At 41.9% G+C, this 14,849-nt stretch overlaps 1 protein-coding gene across 1 annotated transcript; it reads right to left on the bottom strand.

Annotated features, from left to right (window-relative positions):
- Positions 1-1,251: 1,251 nt before the first annotated feature.
- On the bottom strand, positions 1,252-14,474 carry LOC127659356 (putative sodium-coupled neutral amino acid transporter 11). Its single transcript, XM_052149140.1, has 12 exons — positions 14,396-14,474; positions 14,170-14,290; positions 10,607-10,681; positions 10,340-10,474; positions 10,165-10,230; positions 6,215-6,321; positions 5,589-5,668; positions 5,160-5,230; positions 3,758-3,919; positions 3,518-3,630; positions 2,820-2,951; positions 1,252-1,658 (listed from the first exon to the last, which is right to left on the bottom strand). The coding sequence occupies exons 1-12, from the start codon at positions 14,432-14,434 to the stop codon at positions 1,368-1,370; spliced, it is 1,392 nt and encodes a 463-aa protein (XP_052005100.1). The 5' UTR covers positions 14,435-14,474; the 3' UTR covers positions 1,252-1,367.
- Positions 14,475-14,849: the final 375 nt, after the last annotated feature.

Raw genomic sequence — 14,849 nt, 5'->3', positions numbered from 1 at the left:
ATTTAAAAACAAAAATAGCACCTCCAAACGCCATCACAGGCTTTGCCTACTGTTTAGAATCAGAAATAGCGATGCACGATTCACGAATGAATCACCCTTTTGAGTCGGATCTTTTCAACTAATTGGTCAAACGAGTTACCTTTACAGTCTGAATCGTTTCACATTCTGGTCCGAATCATCGGACAGTTCACTCACGCACTGAATCGTTTAGAGTGTTTTCTCTCACAGTAAAACCGTAAAGGGGTACATTTGAACACAGAGAGCAACGCGCTGGATGAGTTGGATATTTATATAACTGATATCAAACCTGCAAATACATCCTATCATTTGCCAGTGACGAAGAAGGTCTTTAGTGAGTTCAAAACCTGTATGTGCAGCTTTGAAACACATAAAGTGCATCAGTTGTGTTTTATTTGTGAACAAATCTTTTATGTGAATGAATCGTTCTTGTTCACTGTCATACTCTGACTCATATTTCACATTCACTGAAGTCTCAAAAACACATGCAATACATGAGGGCACTTAAAATGCCATACAAGCACCTTGGTAGCTCAGCGACTATTGATGCTGACTACCACCCCTGGAGTCATGAGTTAGAATCCAGGGTGTGCTGAGTGACTCCAGCCAGGCCTCTTTAGCAACCAAATTGGCCTGGTTGCTAGGGAGGGTAGAGTAACATGGGGTAACCTCCTCGTGGTCGTGATTAGGGGTTATCGCTCTCAATGGGGCATGTGGTAAGTCATGCGTGGATCGCGGAGAGTAGCTTGAGCCTCCACATGCTGGGGGTCTCGGCGGCGTCATGCACAACAAGCCACGTGATCAGATGCGCGGATTGACGTCTCAGAAGCAGAGGCAGCTAGAACTTGTCCTCCACCACCCGGATTGAGGTGAGTAACCACGACACCACGATGATCTATTAAGATGTGGGAATTGGGCATTCCATATTGGGAGAAAAATGGGATAAACATTTTTAAAATAAAATAAATAAATAAATAAATAAGTATCATACAAACACATTTGCATTATAATGGTTGGCCTACACTCAAACATGTATATAATTTTTAAAGGGAAGCTTTTTTTAAAAATTGAAGTGGGACCATGTGCCTGTGTTTAACGTCAACATGGTTTACTTTTAGTATCTTGTGTGTAAATAGTTTGAGTAATTGTTGAAAAAAATTTGGGCAAACTATGCCTTTAAGCACAATGTTAGACTCAAAAAGTATTTTGCACGACTTGTTTTTTGTCATTTATTTCATGCACAAGTAATACAACAATTGCCATAACAATTTATCACAAGAAAACAACATATGGTACTGTAAAAAGGCTCCAGCATAACTGTTATATTTTTACGTTTCAATGTTTAAATATCAGAAAATGCTGACGTTCTGTGTGGCGTTAGTAATCTGTAGTACACTGCTCGGTGGACTGGTGCTGAGAACTGAGGTGTTGGGGACAGTACAGTAGAACATCTCTGCTCCGTGTGAACAGTCTTGAGGAAACAGCACCATCATGATAAAACCGATTATCATGACACAAACACCTGCCACCAGGATGATACTGGAAATTAGATTTTCCCCACGAAACCAGCGGCCATCAGAGAGCTTCAGAAAGCAGGCGGCAGGAAAGATGAAGATGAGGGGTGTGGCGCTCAGAACACCCTGAGAGAGACACAAATACACAACAGTAAAATGACAGAAAAACCTAAACATCTCTACATGCAAAGAGAGACTTTTGCTAGCTTAGTGTTAAAGATTCTGGAAGTTCTCAGTTTCCTCAGGAGTTCGGTCCAACTTCCAGAATTAAAGGAACGGTTCACCCAGAATTGAAAATTCTCCCATGCCATCCCAGATGTGGGGTGTTTCTTTCTTCTGCAGAGCTCAAACAAACATTTTTAGAAGAATATTTCAGCACTGTAGGTCCAAACATTGCAAGAGAAGTGTGGGTGGAACTTTGAAGCTCAAAAAGCACATAAAGGCAGCCCATATGACTCCAGCGGTTTAATCCATGACTTCTGATGTTATAAGTTAGGTATGGGTGAGAAACAGATCAGTATTTATCAGTCCTTTTTTTATAAATCTCCACCTTTGACCAGCCACGACCACTAGGTGGCAGTACGCACAAAGAATCACCAAAAAGAGAAGAAGAATATGAAAATTGAGATTTACAGTAATAAAGGACTTAAAATGTGATCTGTTTCTCAACCAAACCAATCATATAGATTCTGAAGACATGGATTAAACCACTGGAGTAGTATGGATTACTTTTATGCTGCCTTTATGTGCTTTTTGGAGCTTCAACTTTTTAGTCACCATTCAGTTGCATTGTATGGACCTGCAAAGCTGAGATATTGTTCTAAAAATCTTCATTTGTGTATAGCAGAACACAGAAAGTCATACACATCTGGGATGGCATGAGGGTGAGTAAATAATTTAGTTTTCCATGACCATTTTAAAACTTCTCTCAGACCTCTGCTGTGGCTACAAAAATGACATGTAAACGTTATCATCACATTTGAAATGAGAAACAGCATTTTGCTGAGAATTGACTGTCTACTCTAACTGTTCAATTCTTCAATACCAGCCTTTATAGCAAAGCTACTTTGCATTGTGGCATTTTCACAAAACCACCTTTGCTGAAATGTGGCGCTTAAACATTTAAGATCATTCTGAACTGATCGGGATCTTGCTAACTCTGGAATTCTTCAGAAGGATCTGCAGCGGCAGGTGCTACACAGACACAAACAGCACAACATTTGGTGGATTTTCACATGTTTTACTATAATGGTTGTTAGATGTTGATGAATCAACTGGAAAACTCACATTTAGTTCCAATACATTACCCAGACAGTCATAAGAGAGGGAAATTGCAGTCGTTGCTGAGATGATCACCAAGGTAACGATGACATGGGCTATGTAACTGAGTGCTCCTTTAAAAAAGACATTGGAGATCACCTGGACACAGATGATGGAAACCATAAAAAAGAAGCAAATTACAGGTTACAAGAACACTTTTAAAACACTAAAACAAGCATGGCACTTTTTAAAAGGCCACATTTGACACATCTGTTTTTATTTTGTATTTAAACCTAGAAATAAACATATTTTAAGGGATTTGAAAATTTGAAAATTTAAAAGTAATGCCATAAAATGAAGAAGTCATATTTAAGATTCTGCACTATAGGCACTAATTTACATTTACATTTATCAGACGCTTTTATCCAAAGCGACTTACAGAGCCCTTATTACAGGGACAATCCCCCCGGAGCAACCTGGAGTTAAGTGCCTTGCTCAAGGACACAATGGTGGTGGCTGTGGGGATCGAACCAGCGACCTTCTGATTAACAGTTATGTGCTTTAGCCCACTACACCACCACAATTAAATGGAGAGAAAAAAAGGATTTAGTTGCTTCTGATATAAAGGGGCACTGATCAGCCAAGCAGGGACATGGTTATTGGCTGATGCCTACAATCTGAAAATATCGATGGTGTAATGTACAGATGCATAAATACAGTTCTACCTCACGGGTAACAAAGCACTCCAGAGGGAATGTGGTGATGATACTGACACCATAGCAGAACCGTCCGAACGTTGCCAAGTTATCATTCCTGCAGTAGTTCTCAAATATATCACCTGCAGCAAGGAAACATAACAGGAAAACATCAATGTGCGTTCAAATTGTAACGCATGCATTGTTTACTGCCCGTTTTCCAGTCTTATTGAAGTAGCAGGCGCTGATATTGTTACACAGTTAATTTACCCTGTGTGTAGCCAGTAAAAGTTGCATAGCCTGCCGCTGCAAAGACAGCACTGACCAATACGGCCGAGCCCACGGACGTGTGTGTGACAAGAGACCAGTTACTCAACGTGGGCTCCTGCAGTGATCCATAGATCATAAAGCTGTTGTGGTGACAGATAAAAGCTGAAAAGATATTAAGAATGTCAAAACAGAAATATGAAGTGTGTTTTTTTTTTTAATGAAAATAAATAAAAATAAAAATGAACTTTAAAATACCATCAACAACTCACAGTAGACAGTAGAGAGCTGCATAATCAGCATAGAGACTGATTTTGTAAGATGTTGTGGAGTGGAAGGGGAGTGGGGCCGGTTCGGAGGGATAAAGGCGGCCGTGACGATGGTTCCAGAGAGAGAGAATTACGGGCATGTCCGTCATGTGTGTGTTTGTTTATGCTTTTGGTTGGAGTTTAATTAAATTATCATTTATGTTGACAAGCCAGTTCTCGCCTCCTCCTTGCCCATCCTTTACCGGTGTTACATTGGTGCTGAAACCCGGGAAGGAGAAGGGATGCCCGTTGCAGAGTCCTCGACACTGCCGTCCACCCAGGGGAGCGCCGCTGCCATCTGCCGGGTGATGGAGTAGCCCGAACGTCCAGATGCGGGGAACGGCCGCCGTCTGCGGGGCAAGTGTGGTCTGGATACCCCGACCACCTGGAGCGAGGGAGCTGCTGCTGGGGGTGGAGGAGTGCTTGAGGACCACGCGACGGTACATCAGAGAACCGGTGAGTGAGCTGTTTCTCTCTCTCCTCTCTCTCTCTTTCGCACCGTGTTGGCCTTTTCCCTCGCCTATTTTTTTTTGTTGTTGTTGTCTTCCCCTCCTGTCTCCTCCCAGGGCGAGGAAGGTGGGGATGACCACACGGGACGCAAGATATACCCCACCCCAGGGGGTTGTACGTCATGCCGGTGGCACCCCGGCCTGAGCTAACGCCGGGAGGAATGTGGAGCGGAGGGGGGCGGGGCTGGGTCAGAATATCGCACGCCCGGTCCCCAATCGGCCTGATGAGGCGCGCGAGGGATAAAGGCAGCCGGTGACGATGGTTCGAGAAAGACAGAATTACGGGCATGTCCGTCGTGTGTGTGTTTGTTTATGCTTTTGGTTGGAGTTTAATTAAATTATCATTTATGTTGACAAGCCGGTTCTCGCCTCCTCCTTGCCCATCCTTTAACGGTGTTACAGATGTATTCTAGCAGAGCGTTTATTGTGTTTTGATATATCATGCATTATTTACAGCTACTTTCACAGTTGATGTTGATTTAAAAGCCATATTTAGCCATATTAAGAATTTGCCATAAATGGACAAAACACTGTGTTATCTCTGACCATTCTGAAACAGTGTGGTGTTCAATGAAAGTAAATCCTCACCAAAAGACATGACAGCAATTGCCTGAACTGCATTCCACCGAGCAAACACCCATGCACCCTCTGATGGAGGTCTGTAGACAAATACAAATGTGAGTAATACTTAGGATTAGAGGTTTGTTCAGATAACTAAATAGAAGTGTTAGAAAAAGTTGCCTTAGCAAGCACCACTAAAATCGGTGTCATTTTTCACTGCAACGTGTCACTACATGCCTCACCAAACAAAGGCAAAAAATCGAATGGAAAGTAAAAAAAATTCAACTTAAATAAATAAAACCGATAAAGCAAGTTCACTGGGGTCACTTCTCAGAAATTGGCATTTAAAAGGGTAAATATTAGCTTGAGCAGCAGTCAGGCTAATATTTAGGAAAATATCAGCATATGGTGGGCGGTGTTAATGAATGCACACAGACGGGAAGAGAGCTTTTATACATCTGTGGTCCAAGAGTTGCTGCTCTCACGATCACTGTGATGAGAATGGCAACAGTAAAAAGCATGGACAACAACGATACCTGAAACAGAGGAAGGGAGGGAGTTGAATCATCTTCCAGCGAAAGGAATAATTCACCCAAAAATGCTAATTCTGCTATTATTTTCTCACCCTCATGTTGTTCCAAATCTGTATGCTGTTATTTTTACACTATATTTTTAATTAGGAACACATAAAGAGACTATTTGAACAGTCTTCATGCTGTTTTGTTTTTCCATATGCCAGTACATAGTGACCTGTCAAGCTACAAAAATGACAAATAATAAAAAAAAAAGCACCATAAAAGTAGACCATATGCATTTTGGTCCTTTTTTGAGCATGACAGACATGGTCACTATAAACTGTCATTGTGTGGAAAAAGGCTACATGAAGATTCTTAAAAAATTCTCCTGTGTTACACAAGGAAAAAATTAGGGCGAGTAAATAATAATAAAAGTACTTTTTGAATTCAAAAATTCCTTTAAAACTGTAAATCAAAAATTCATATTTTTATACATGATACTTTATTTAAAAATAAAAGAGATACTATTTTGTTAATCTAAAGAGTGAATAACTTGTAATCCTTTACCTTTCCCAGCTTTCCTATGTCTCTATAGAGAGACAGGGGGAGAGTGAAGAGAACAGTAGACACCAGAATAACAAAATATCTCTCTGTAAGAATGTCCCCGGGACCAACTGCAAAAAAAAGAATACACATTAGGTCTCTTCTTTCAAGAAGAAAACATGGATTCATGTTTTTGGATGAGTAATCCTCTCAAAATACATTGACATTTATGCATTTGGCAGACGCTTTTATCCAAAGCGACTTACAGAGCCCTTATTACAGGGACAATCCCCCCGGAGCAACGTGCCTTGCTCAAGGACACAATGGTGGTGGCTGTGGGGATCGAACCAGCGACCTTCTGATTGCAAGACCAGTTATGTGCTTTAGACCACTACACCACCAGCACTCATATACTATAAGAAATGTAGACCCAAGATAAGGAACTATGAGTCATGATCCAGCTACTTTGGTCTCGTTTTATTCTTGTTGTGGAAGGATTGTGGCAGTCTCCTCCGCCCATCTGTCAGGTTGTCAGATGTCACAGTGTTGGTGGTTCGATTCCCGGCCCACACGACTCCACATGCGTGTCCTTGGGCAAGACACTGAACCCCATGTTTCTCCCAATGGCAGGCTAGCACCTTGCATGGCAGCTCTGCTGTCATTGGTGTGTGAATGGGTGAACGAATCACAGTGTAAAACCACTATGGTTAAAAAAAGCGCTATATACTGTAAGTGTAGATCATTTACCATTTGTCCCATGTGTTCGTGTTTTCCTCTCTCCCTCGTGTTTCTCACAGGTGCCGCTCAGCAGCGCAATCAGCTGATTCGCGCTGCTCCTTATTATTATTGTCTTCCGTGTTCCTTTTTTAAATTTAGTTTCTTTGTCTCATCTGCCCTATCAGATCATTGTGTTTCGTCCTGTTCCCCTGTCTAGTTCGCATTTTATTATTGGCTTGATATATTTCCCATTTTGTCTTTTGAGTTTTTGTTTGTAATTTCTTTAGTTAAATAAACATTTATTCATCTCCAGCGCTTGGGTCTTTCCTCCAAATTCGTGACAGAATGATCTGACCAATTGTGGACCCAGTGGAGAGGAATTTTTTTCCCTCACTCCTGGTTTTTCTGTTCGTCAGAGAGTGGCACGGGTCGTTAAGCTCATAAGTCTGTGTGGGGGTATGCTTTTGAGTTTTTGGCATTGTCCTCAGATCTGGGATGCAATCAGGCATCCCTGATTGAGTGTTTTAGTGAGGGTCTTAATGAGCCTATTAGGTCCTGTGTCCCAGATGAAGGTGGGAATTGGAGACTTTCTTGAGACTTATCAGGCTGGCCATGAAATGGGAAATGGAGTTGTTTCAGCCTGTGTCTCGGGAAGTTTCCAGCCTTCATTCCAGTCTGAGAACGACGCCATTCCCGCACCTGAGGCAGACACTGCATCCATTTCCTCAAAGTCCCAGAGAAGGAAGCCTAGCCCATCAGTTGAGCTTGATGAAGCCTTCCCACCCATTCCCGCTGCCGACCCCGAGGAGGCCACACAGCCTGTCCAGTTCCCTGAGACTGTGACGAGCCTGCCCATTTCCCTGTGGTCATCAAGTCTGTCCTGTTCCCTGTGGCCATCGACGAGCCTGTTCAAGCCCCCGTGTCCAGTCATGTCAAGACAAGTCATCAAGTCTAAGTCCAAACCACCACACCTAATCAAGTCACTATATATATAGTCAAGCAGCCACTTCAAGCCAAACCATATCGACAAATCAAGCCAGCGCACTAAGTTAAACCGGCACGTCAAGTCGTCACTGCCACGACTAGTCCAGCAGCCAAGCATAGTCCAGCTGCCAAATCCTGCCAAGCTGCTATACCCTTGTCCATTCTGCTGGCGTTGCTCTGGTTTGACTTGTCGGCTCCTCCCTGGTCCACCTCGCCAGCGCTATCTTGGTCTGTCCCGTTAGTAGCACCTTGGGCCAACCTGTCAGCTCCTTCCTGGTCCATCCTGCTGGCATCACTCTGATCTGACCTGCCGGTTCCTCCCTGGTCATTTTCACTGGCACTATCCTGGTCTGTCCCATTAGCACCACCTTGGTCCAAACTTTTGGCTCCTTCTTGGTCCATCCTGCTGACATCACTCTGATCTGACCTGCCGGTTCCTCCCTGCTTGTTTTCACTGGCGCTATCCTGGTCTGTCTCATTAGCACCACCTTGGTCCAACCTGTCGGCTCCTTCCTGGTCCATCCTGCTGGCATCACTCTGATCTGACCTGCCGGTTCCTCCCTGGTTGTTTTCACTGGTGCTATCCTGGTCTGTCCCATTAGCACCACCTTGGTCCAACCTGTCGGCTCCTTCCTGGTCCATCCTGCTGGCATCACTCTGATCTGACCTGCCGGTTCCTCCCTGGTCGTTTTCACTGGTGCTATTCTGGTCTGTCCCATTAGCACCACCTTGGTCCAACCTTTCGGCTTCTTCTTGGTCCAACCTGCTGACATCACTCAGATATGACCTGCTGGTTCCTCCCTGGTTGTTTTCACTAGCGCTATCCTGGTCTGTCCCGTTAGCATCACCTTGGTCCAACCTTTCGGCTCCTTCTTGGTCCATCCTGCTGACATCACTCAGATATGACCTGCTGGTTCCTCCCTGGTTGTTTTCACTAGCGCTATCCTGGTCTGTCCCGTTAGCACCACCTTGGTCCAACCTTTCGGCTCCTTCTTGGTCCATCCTGCTGACATCACTCTGATATGACCTGCTGGTTCCTCCCTGGTCCTTTTCACTGGCGCTATCCTGGTCTGTCCCGTTAGCACCACCTTTGTTCAACCTTTTGGCTCCTTCTTGGTCCATCTTGCTGACATCACTCTGATCTGACCTGCTGGTTCCTCCCTGGTTGTTTTCACTAGCGCTATCCTGGTCTGTCCCGTTAGCACCACCTTGGTCCAACCTTTCGGCTCCTTCTTGGTCCATCCTGCTGACATCACTCAGATATGACCTGCTGGTTCCTCCCTGGTTGGTTTCACTAGCGCTATCCTGGTCTGTCCCGTTAGCACCACCTTGGTCCAACCTTTCGGCTCCTTCTTGGTCCATCCTGCTGACATCACTCTGATATGACCTGCTGGTTCCTCCCTGGTCCTTTTCACTGGCGCTATCCTGGTCTGTCCCGTTAGCACCACCTTTGTCCAACCTTTTGGCTCCTTCTTGGTCCATCCTGCTGACATCACTCTGATCTGACCTGCTGGTTCCTCCCTGGTCGTTTTCACCGGCGCTATCCTGGTCTGTCCCATTGTCCATCCTGTCATGATCTTGCTACTTTGGTCTCATTTTATTCTTGATTGGGCAGAATTGAGGCAGTCTCCTCCGCCCATCTGTCAGGTTGTCCCATGTGCTTGTGTTTTCCTCTCTCCCTCGTGTTTCTCACAGGCGCAATCAGATTCACGCTGCTCATTAGTATTATTGGTGGCACCTGTCTTCAATGTCCTTTTTTTCTATTTAGTTTCTCCTTTGTCTTGTCTGCCCTGTCAGATTGTTCCCCTGTCTAGTCAGTCGGTTCCTGTGAGTTCTTCTTTTATTATTGGCTTGTTATTTTTTCCATTTTGTCTTGCCTCGTGTTTATTTCTCCCTCCTGAATTTTTCTTTGTATTTTGTTTGGTTAAACATTTATTTGTCTCCAGTGCTTGGGCCTTTACTCCAATTTCGTGACACCTTTAAAACTTGTAAATATTTTAAAGGAATCGTTCTCACCAAAATTACAATTCTGTCATTCTAAAATGTAATATAATGCATGCAACACAAAAGAAGATGTTAGGCAGGATGTTATCCTCAGATACCATTCATATACATTGTATATTTTCCATACAATGAAAGAGAATGGTGAATGAGGCTAATGTTCTGCCCAATATATCTTGTTGTGTTTTGTGGAAAAAAATAAGTCATACAGGTTTGGAACAACATGAGGGTGAGTAAATGACAGAATATTTATTCCTTAATAAATTGCTTACCTCCTTGGATTCTCATAAACACTTTGGTCAGTGTATCACCTGTTATGATGTTGTAGCTGATCATTGCTATATGTGGGAAGCAATGGAGGCAAAAGGTTTATTTTCATTAAAATCTCACTTTGTTTCTGAATGTAAATACAACAAAGGGTCATAAGGACAAAGTAATATCTGTTACCAATGAACGGGTACATAAACTGTAGAGCTGACAGAATCAAATATCCTATCAGCCCAAATGTGCTTTGCACCAGAGACTGATAACTGTTAGTGTCAGACAGATTTCCCCCTCTGACCAGCAGGATAATAGAGTAATCTGCAGAAGAAGAAAAAAACTGTTGAAAATGTTCATAATGCAAATAATTTATTCACACTCATGTCGTTCCAAACCAATATTATTGCCAATGTCATCTAAATGCACGATTAACGGTGCATGCACAACACATACCTGTAATGAAAGCAACCAGAGCAAGCAAGAGAAGTCCCAGAGGGAGGCCAGCCTGACTCATGGAATATGGCAAACCTAATCAAACAGAGAAATCACTGATATATTAAGGACTTTTTCACTCTGAAATGCATACTGGGTAGAGTGGAAAAGATCTGAGATGAATTCATGTTTTGAGTTTTTATTTCATTTTATTTTTCTAATCAGAAGTTATTATAGGGAAGTTGTCACAAGGGTTATACATATAAGATTTTGTGTCAAAAGTCCACAAATGTGTGTTTGCCTTCCTATGTTGGTGTTATGTTCCACGTGTGTTTGTGTTTTGCTTTCTTTTTTCTTTTGTGCTCTTTTTCCATTCGCGCTCCTGGGACGTGACTCATTGGCTGCTTGTCAGGCGTGACGTCATCGCGTTATGCATCACCTGTGACATCCACCAATCCCTGGACACTTCCGCTGATTTAAAAGCCCCATTGAAGAGAAGCGTGGGAGAGCAGCGCCAGATCTCAGCACACATCCATGCGTTGATTGTTGGTAGAATTAAGTTTACGTGTATGTCTTGTGATTATTATTATTATTATTATTATTATTATTATGTTGATACCTACTTGTTGGTTCAGAGATGCTTAATCTTGGTTATGCATTTGTGAGTACGACTAATGACTGAAATTGAGCGCAGTTTACCTTGTTCTAAAACAGCGTTGTACGCAGTAGCCCAACTGTAGACCAATTAGAGTGAAGTTTGTATTGTGAGTTGAAATAATCCTCATTCTGTCTCTGCAATTAAGAAAGACCACGGTAGATAGTTTAGGTAAGGCGTCGACTACGCCGAAGATTGCGGGTTGTTTTCTGCATTTTCTTTTTGGTAGTTAGTTCTAGAGGTTTTGGGTTAAATAGATATGGGGGTTATGTTTTGATTATTTCGTTAATTTGACGACCCTCTTGCTTTTTTGGTTATTCATGTTTTCTTTTCTTTAACATTTACTATATATTTTGTAACGTCCTCACTCTTCGGTGACTGAATAAACGTTTTCAACGTTAAGGACCTAGTTTCTATGATTGTTTTTTCCCACCTGCTCATCTAGCCGCAGTACCTCACTTAACTGTTACGCAATCATCCCGCTAACATCTTTTAAACACGTAACATTGGTTTCAAATATCTAGTTCAAAATTGTATGAAATTATGACACTGTTTGTGAATTCTATACTCCAAACTAAAATTACAATGTCATCATATTTAAGTCTACTTGCATCTAGTTACCTTAACTTAAATAGATGCTGTTTCCTGTTCCTGTTGCTGCTAGCGCTCATGTTTGTAGCCTGCTTAGCATTACTTACCTTTCTATTTTCAGCGTTTAATCTTTAATCTCTCCCATTTTATTCGTGCACATATAGTTTTCATTTTAGATACTACATCCATTTTACCGTGCACAACAACATCAATTACATGAGGGATTCGCATCAATCTCAAACCCCCACTGATCAAAAACCACCACCACAACAACAACAATCAATTGCGGTAAATCATGGCATCCGCTCATCCCTAATGGAAAATCCAGCTTAAACTGGTAAGTGTGGTTTGGAACATGGTAGCTGGTTTCTAGCTGGTCCAAGCTGGTCATTAGCTGAAGGGGAGGTCCTTGCCGCCCCTGGCAAGATGGCGCCCCAGGCGGCTACCCGTGTCGCCCATGCCTAAAGCTGCATTCACGCTGCCAGCTACTTTGTCACAGCATGTTGCCAGTGGCTGGCAGTTAGGTCGCTAGTGGTGTGTGTGGAGAGTCTAAACAGCAATGTTTCTTTACAATTAATTTTATTATTAAAATATTGGGATCAAGTGAGCTCTACCATATCTCATATTGGCTGTTGCTCCCGAAAGTCGCTCTTCATTTGCATAAAGTAAAAAATGCCTCAACTCTGTCACGTCACTGGACACGCCCACATCCGGTCGCCAACGGTCGCCATAGCTTGTGTTGCTGGAAGTCGCCAGCTCTCATTGAAAATGAATGAGATGAGGTTGTTTGTCCTGCCTGATGTCCGATTCCCACTGTGTCGCTGTGGGATGATGACCAACTGCAGCATGTGCCAGCCAGACTTCACTTCAGTCTACTAAGATGGACTTCGCAGACAATAAATTGTTCAAAGATATGGGATTCTTCATGAGCCACTGTCTGAAGTGGCTGTGGCTCATGTGTTAGAGCGGGTTAGCTGTGTATCACAGGGTTGGTGGTTTGATTCCCGGCCCAGATGACTCCACATGCCAAAGTGTCATTGGGCAAGACACTGAACCCCAAGTTGCTGCCAATAGCAGGCTAGTGCATTGCATTTGTGTGAATGTGTGTGTGATTGTGTGAATGGGACACAGTGTAAAGCACTTTGGTAACCTCTGGTAAAAAAAAAAAAGTGCTATATAAGTACAGACCATTTACCATTTGAAGCATGGTCTCAGGATGGAGTTCACCAAAATGACCTGCCATAAGCTTCCAGCTGGACAGTGATGCCCTTCACTGAACTTGGTCAAAGAAGGGACAACACTCTCTTGAACTACATATTAAATTACTTAATCGGCCAAAATCAAAGGAAAATGCATCTAGGTGTATTTCCTCAGTTCATTTGGGATGACTTCAAGGATTTTAACACTAAAACTTATAGTTCATACAAAATCATTTTGCTTAATCATTGACCCACAACACTTACTTAGTTTACTAATTTTAACCACTATCAGTTCTAAACATAAATAACTAATATTGGCATTTTATTCATTTCTGTTGTAGCATAATTTCATGTACAGCTGCTTTGAAACAACACCTGTTGTGAATACATAATTTTGTATGTTACCTTTTTCTATTTAGCTGTTTCCTGAATTGTTTTGTGCTCCATTGTTAATTTTCTGTTTATTTTATTTTTTCCTGAAAAGCCTATAATACAACATGCCTCCAAAAAAAAAACAATATTTTCTTTTCTGGGCAGAGTAAATCTATATATTCAAAATGTTTGCAGTCAAGAGTTGTACACACCTATACAGCAATTGCTTAAAAAAGGAACCAACAATGAGAATTAGGTCATTCACTCACTGGAGAAATTGTGTGACAACTAGAGCCACTGTGGGTAATGTAGGAAATAGTAACAAGAACTCATACATTAAAACATTAAATGCTGACCTTCTCTATGCCCAAAGATATATCACAGGACCAGAAAACATATTTGTGTTTTTTCCCCCTCGAGTTGAGAGGCATGTGAACTGACTGTGGCTGTTCTAGAGTCATATGATTGAGTCTGTTGGTCTGCTAATAATAATGATCTAATAAACTTGAACCCATCTAAACAGCTTTGAAACATGCATTTACATGGAAGGATGTAGTATTTAAATAAATATTTCATTATAGCCTAAATATTATATAAATTCTGGTTTATTTAAAATTCTTTGAGGACAAATAAATATTTAATAAAAAATATACACATAATCAGGTCTATTTAAATTTGAATACAGCAACCAAAACTATACAATAAAAAAAATAAATGATTATTTTATTTTAATTTGGTGAAAAATCGACATCAAAACATTATCCTACCAATAATTCCGGATCCGATAATAGAATTGATGAAATTAAAAGAGGCCGAAGACATCGAGCTAGTTCCACCTTTCCCCGTGTGGTTTTGCGGGGACAACAAAAAATCCCTGTCATCTTCCTTCTGAAATGACAAAAAGTCACATTAGGAACATTTTAAGTGTCCTAGACTTCAGATTATGAAGGCATAAGAGAATGCAGTAAATTATTAGATAATGCGCAAAGTCACCTGTTGAACTCTGGGTTTCTCTCTTTCGTGGTTTTCCATCAATCCTTCTGAGTTGTCCTTCTTCACTATATGGATGTTGTCCCATTACACAGATTTGAGCAGCAGTCAAAGTGTGCTCCATTGATTCATTTAATCCGCCCACAGTATAAAAGTATGCCCTTGTTGCTCTGTTTGAAAAGCTATTCTTGCATGAAGTACTTAATCTACTTTTGACACACAAAACCACACTAAACTGTATTATAGCTGCTGGTCTCAACAGTCTCGCTTGTAGATAATAGTGTAAAATGATTGTACTCAGTAGGACTACTGTGTAACTTATCCCCACACAGGAGAAAGTTCACTAAGTGGACTTTATAATGGTAAATGGTCTGCACTTATATAGCACCTTTTTAACCTTATCGGTATTCAAAGCACTTTACACTGTGACACACACACACACACACACACACACTCA

This window comes from Xyrauchen texanus, chromosome 18, assembly GCF_025860055.1.
Source record: "Xyrauchen texanus isolate HMW12.3.18 chromosome 18, RBS_HiC_50CHRs, whole genome shotgun sequence".
NCBI classification, from domain to species: Eukaryota; Metazoa; Chordata; class Actinopteri; order Cypriniformes; family Catostomidae; genus Xyrauchen; species Xyrauchen texanus.
This window is presented reverse-complemented; position numbering and strand designations above follow the sequence as displayed.

Bases quoted from the DNA above. Each gene is read 5' to 3' on its own strand.
- LOC127659356 (XM_052149140.1), bottom strand. From the start codon at position 14,434: ATGGAAAACCACGAAAGAGAGAAACCCAGAGTTCAACAG. The intron at 10,682-14,169 runs GTAGGATAATGT...CTGTTTGATTAG, and splicing joins TATCGGATCCGGAATTATTG to GTTTGCCATATTCCATGAGT. The intron at 10,475-10,606 runs GTATGTGTTGTG...CTTCTTCTGCAG, and splicing joins TCTGGTTGCTTTCATTACAG to ATTACTCTATTATCCTGCTG.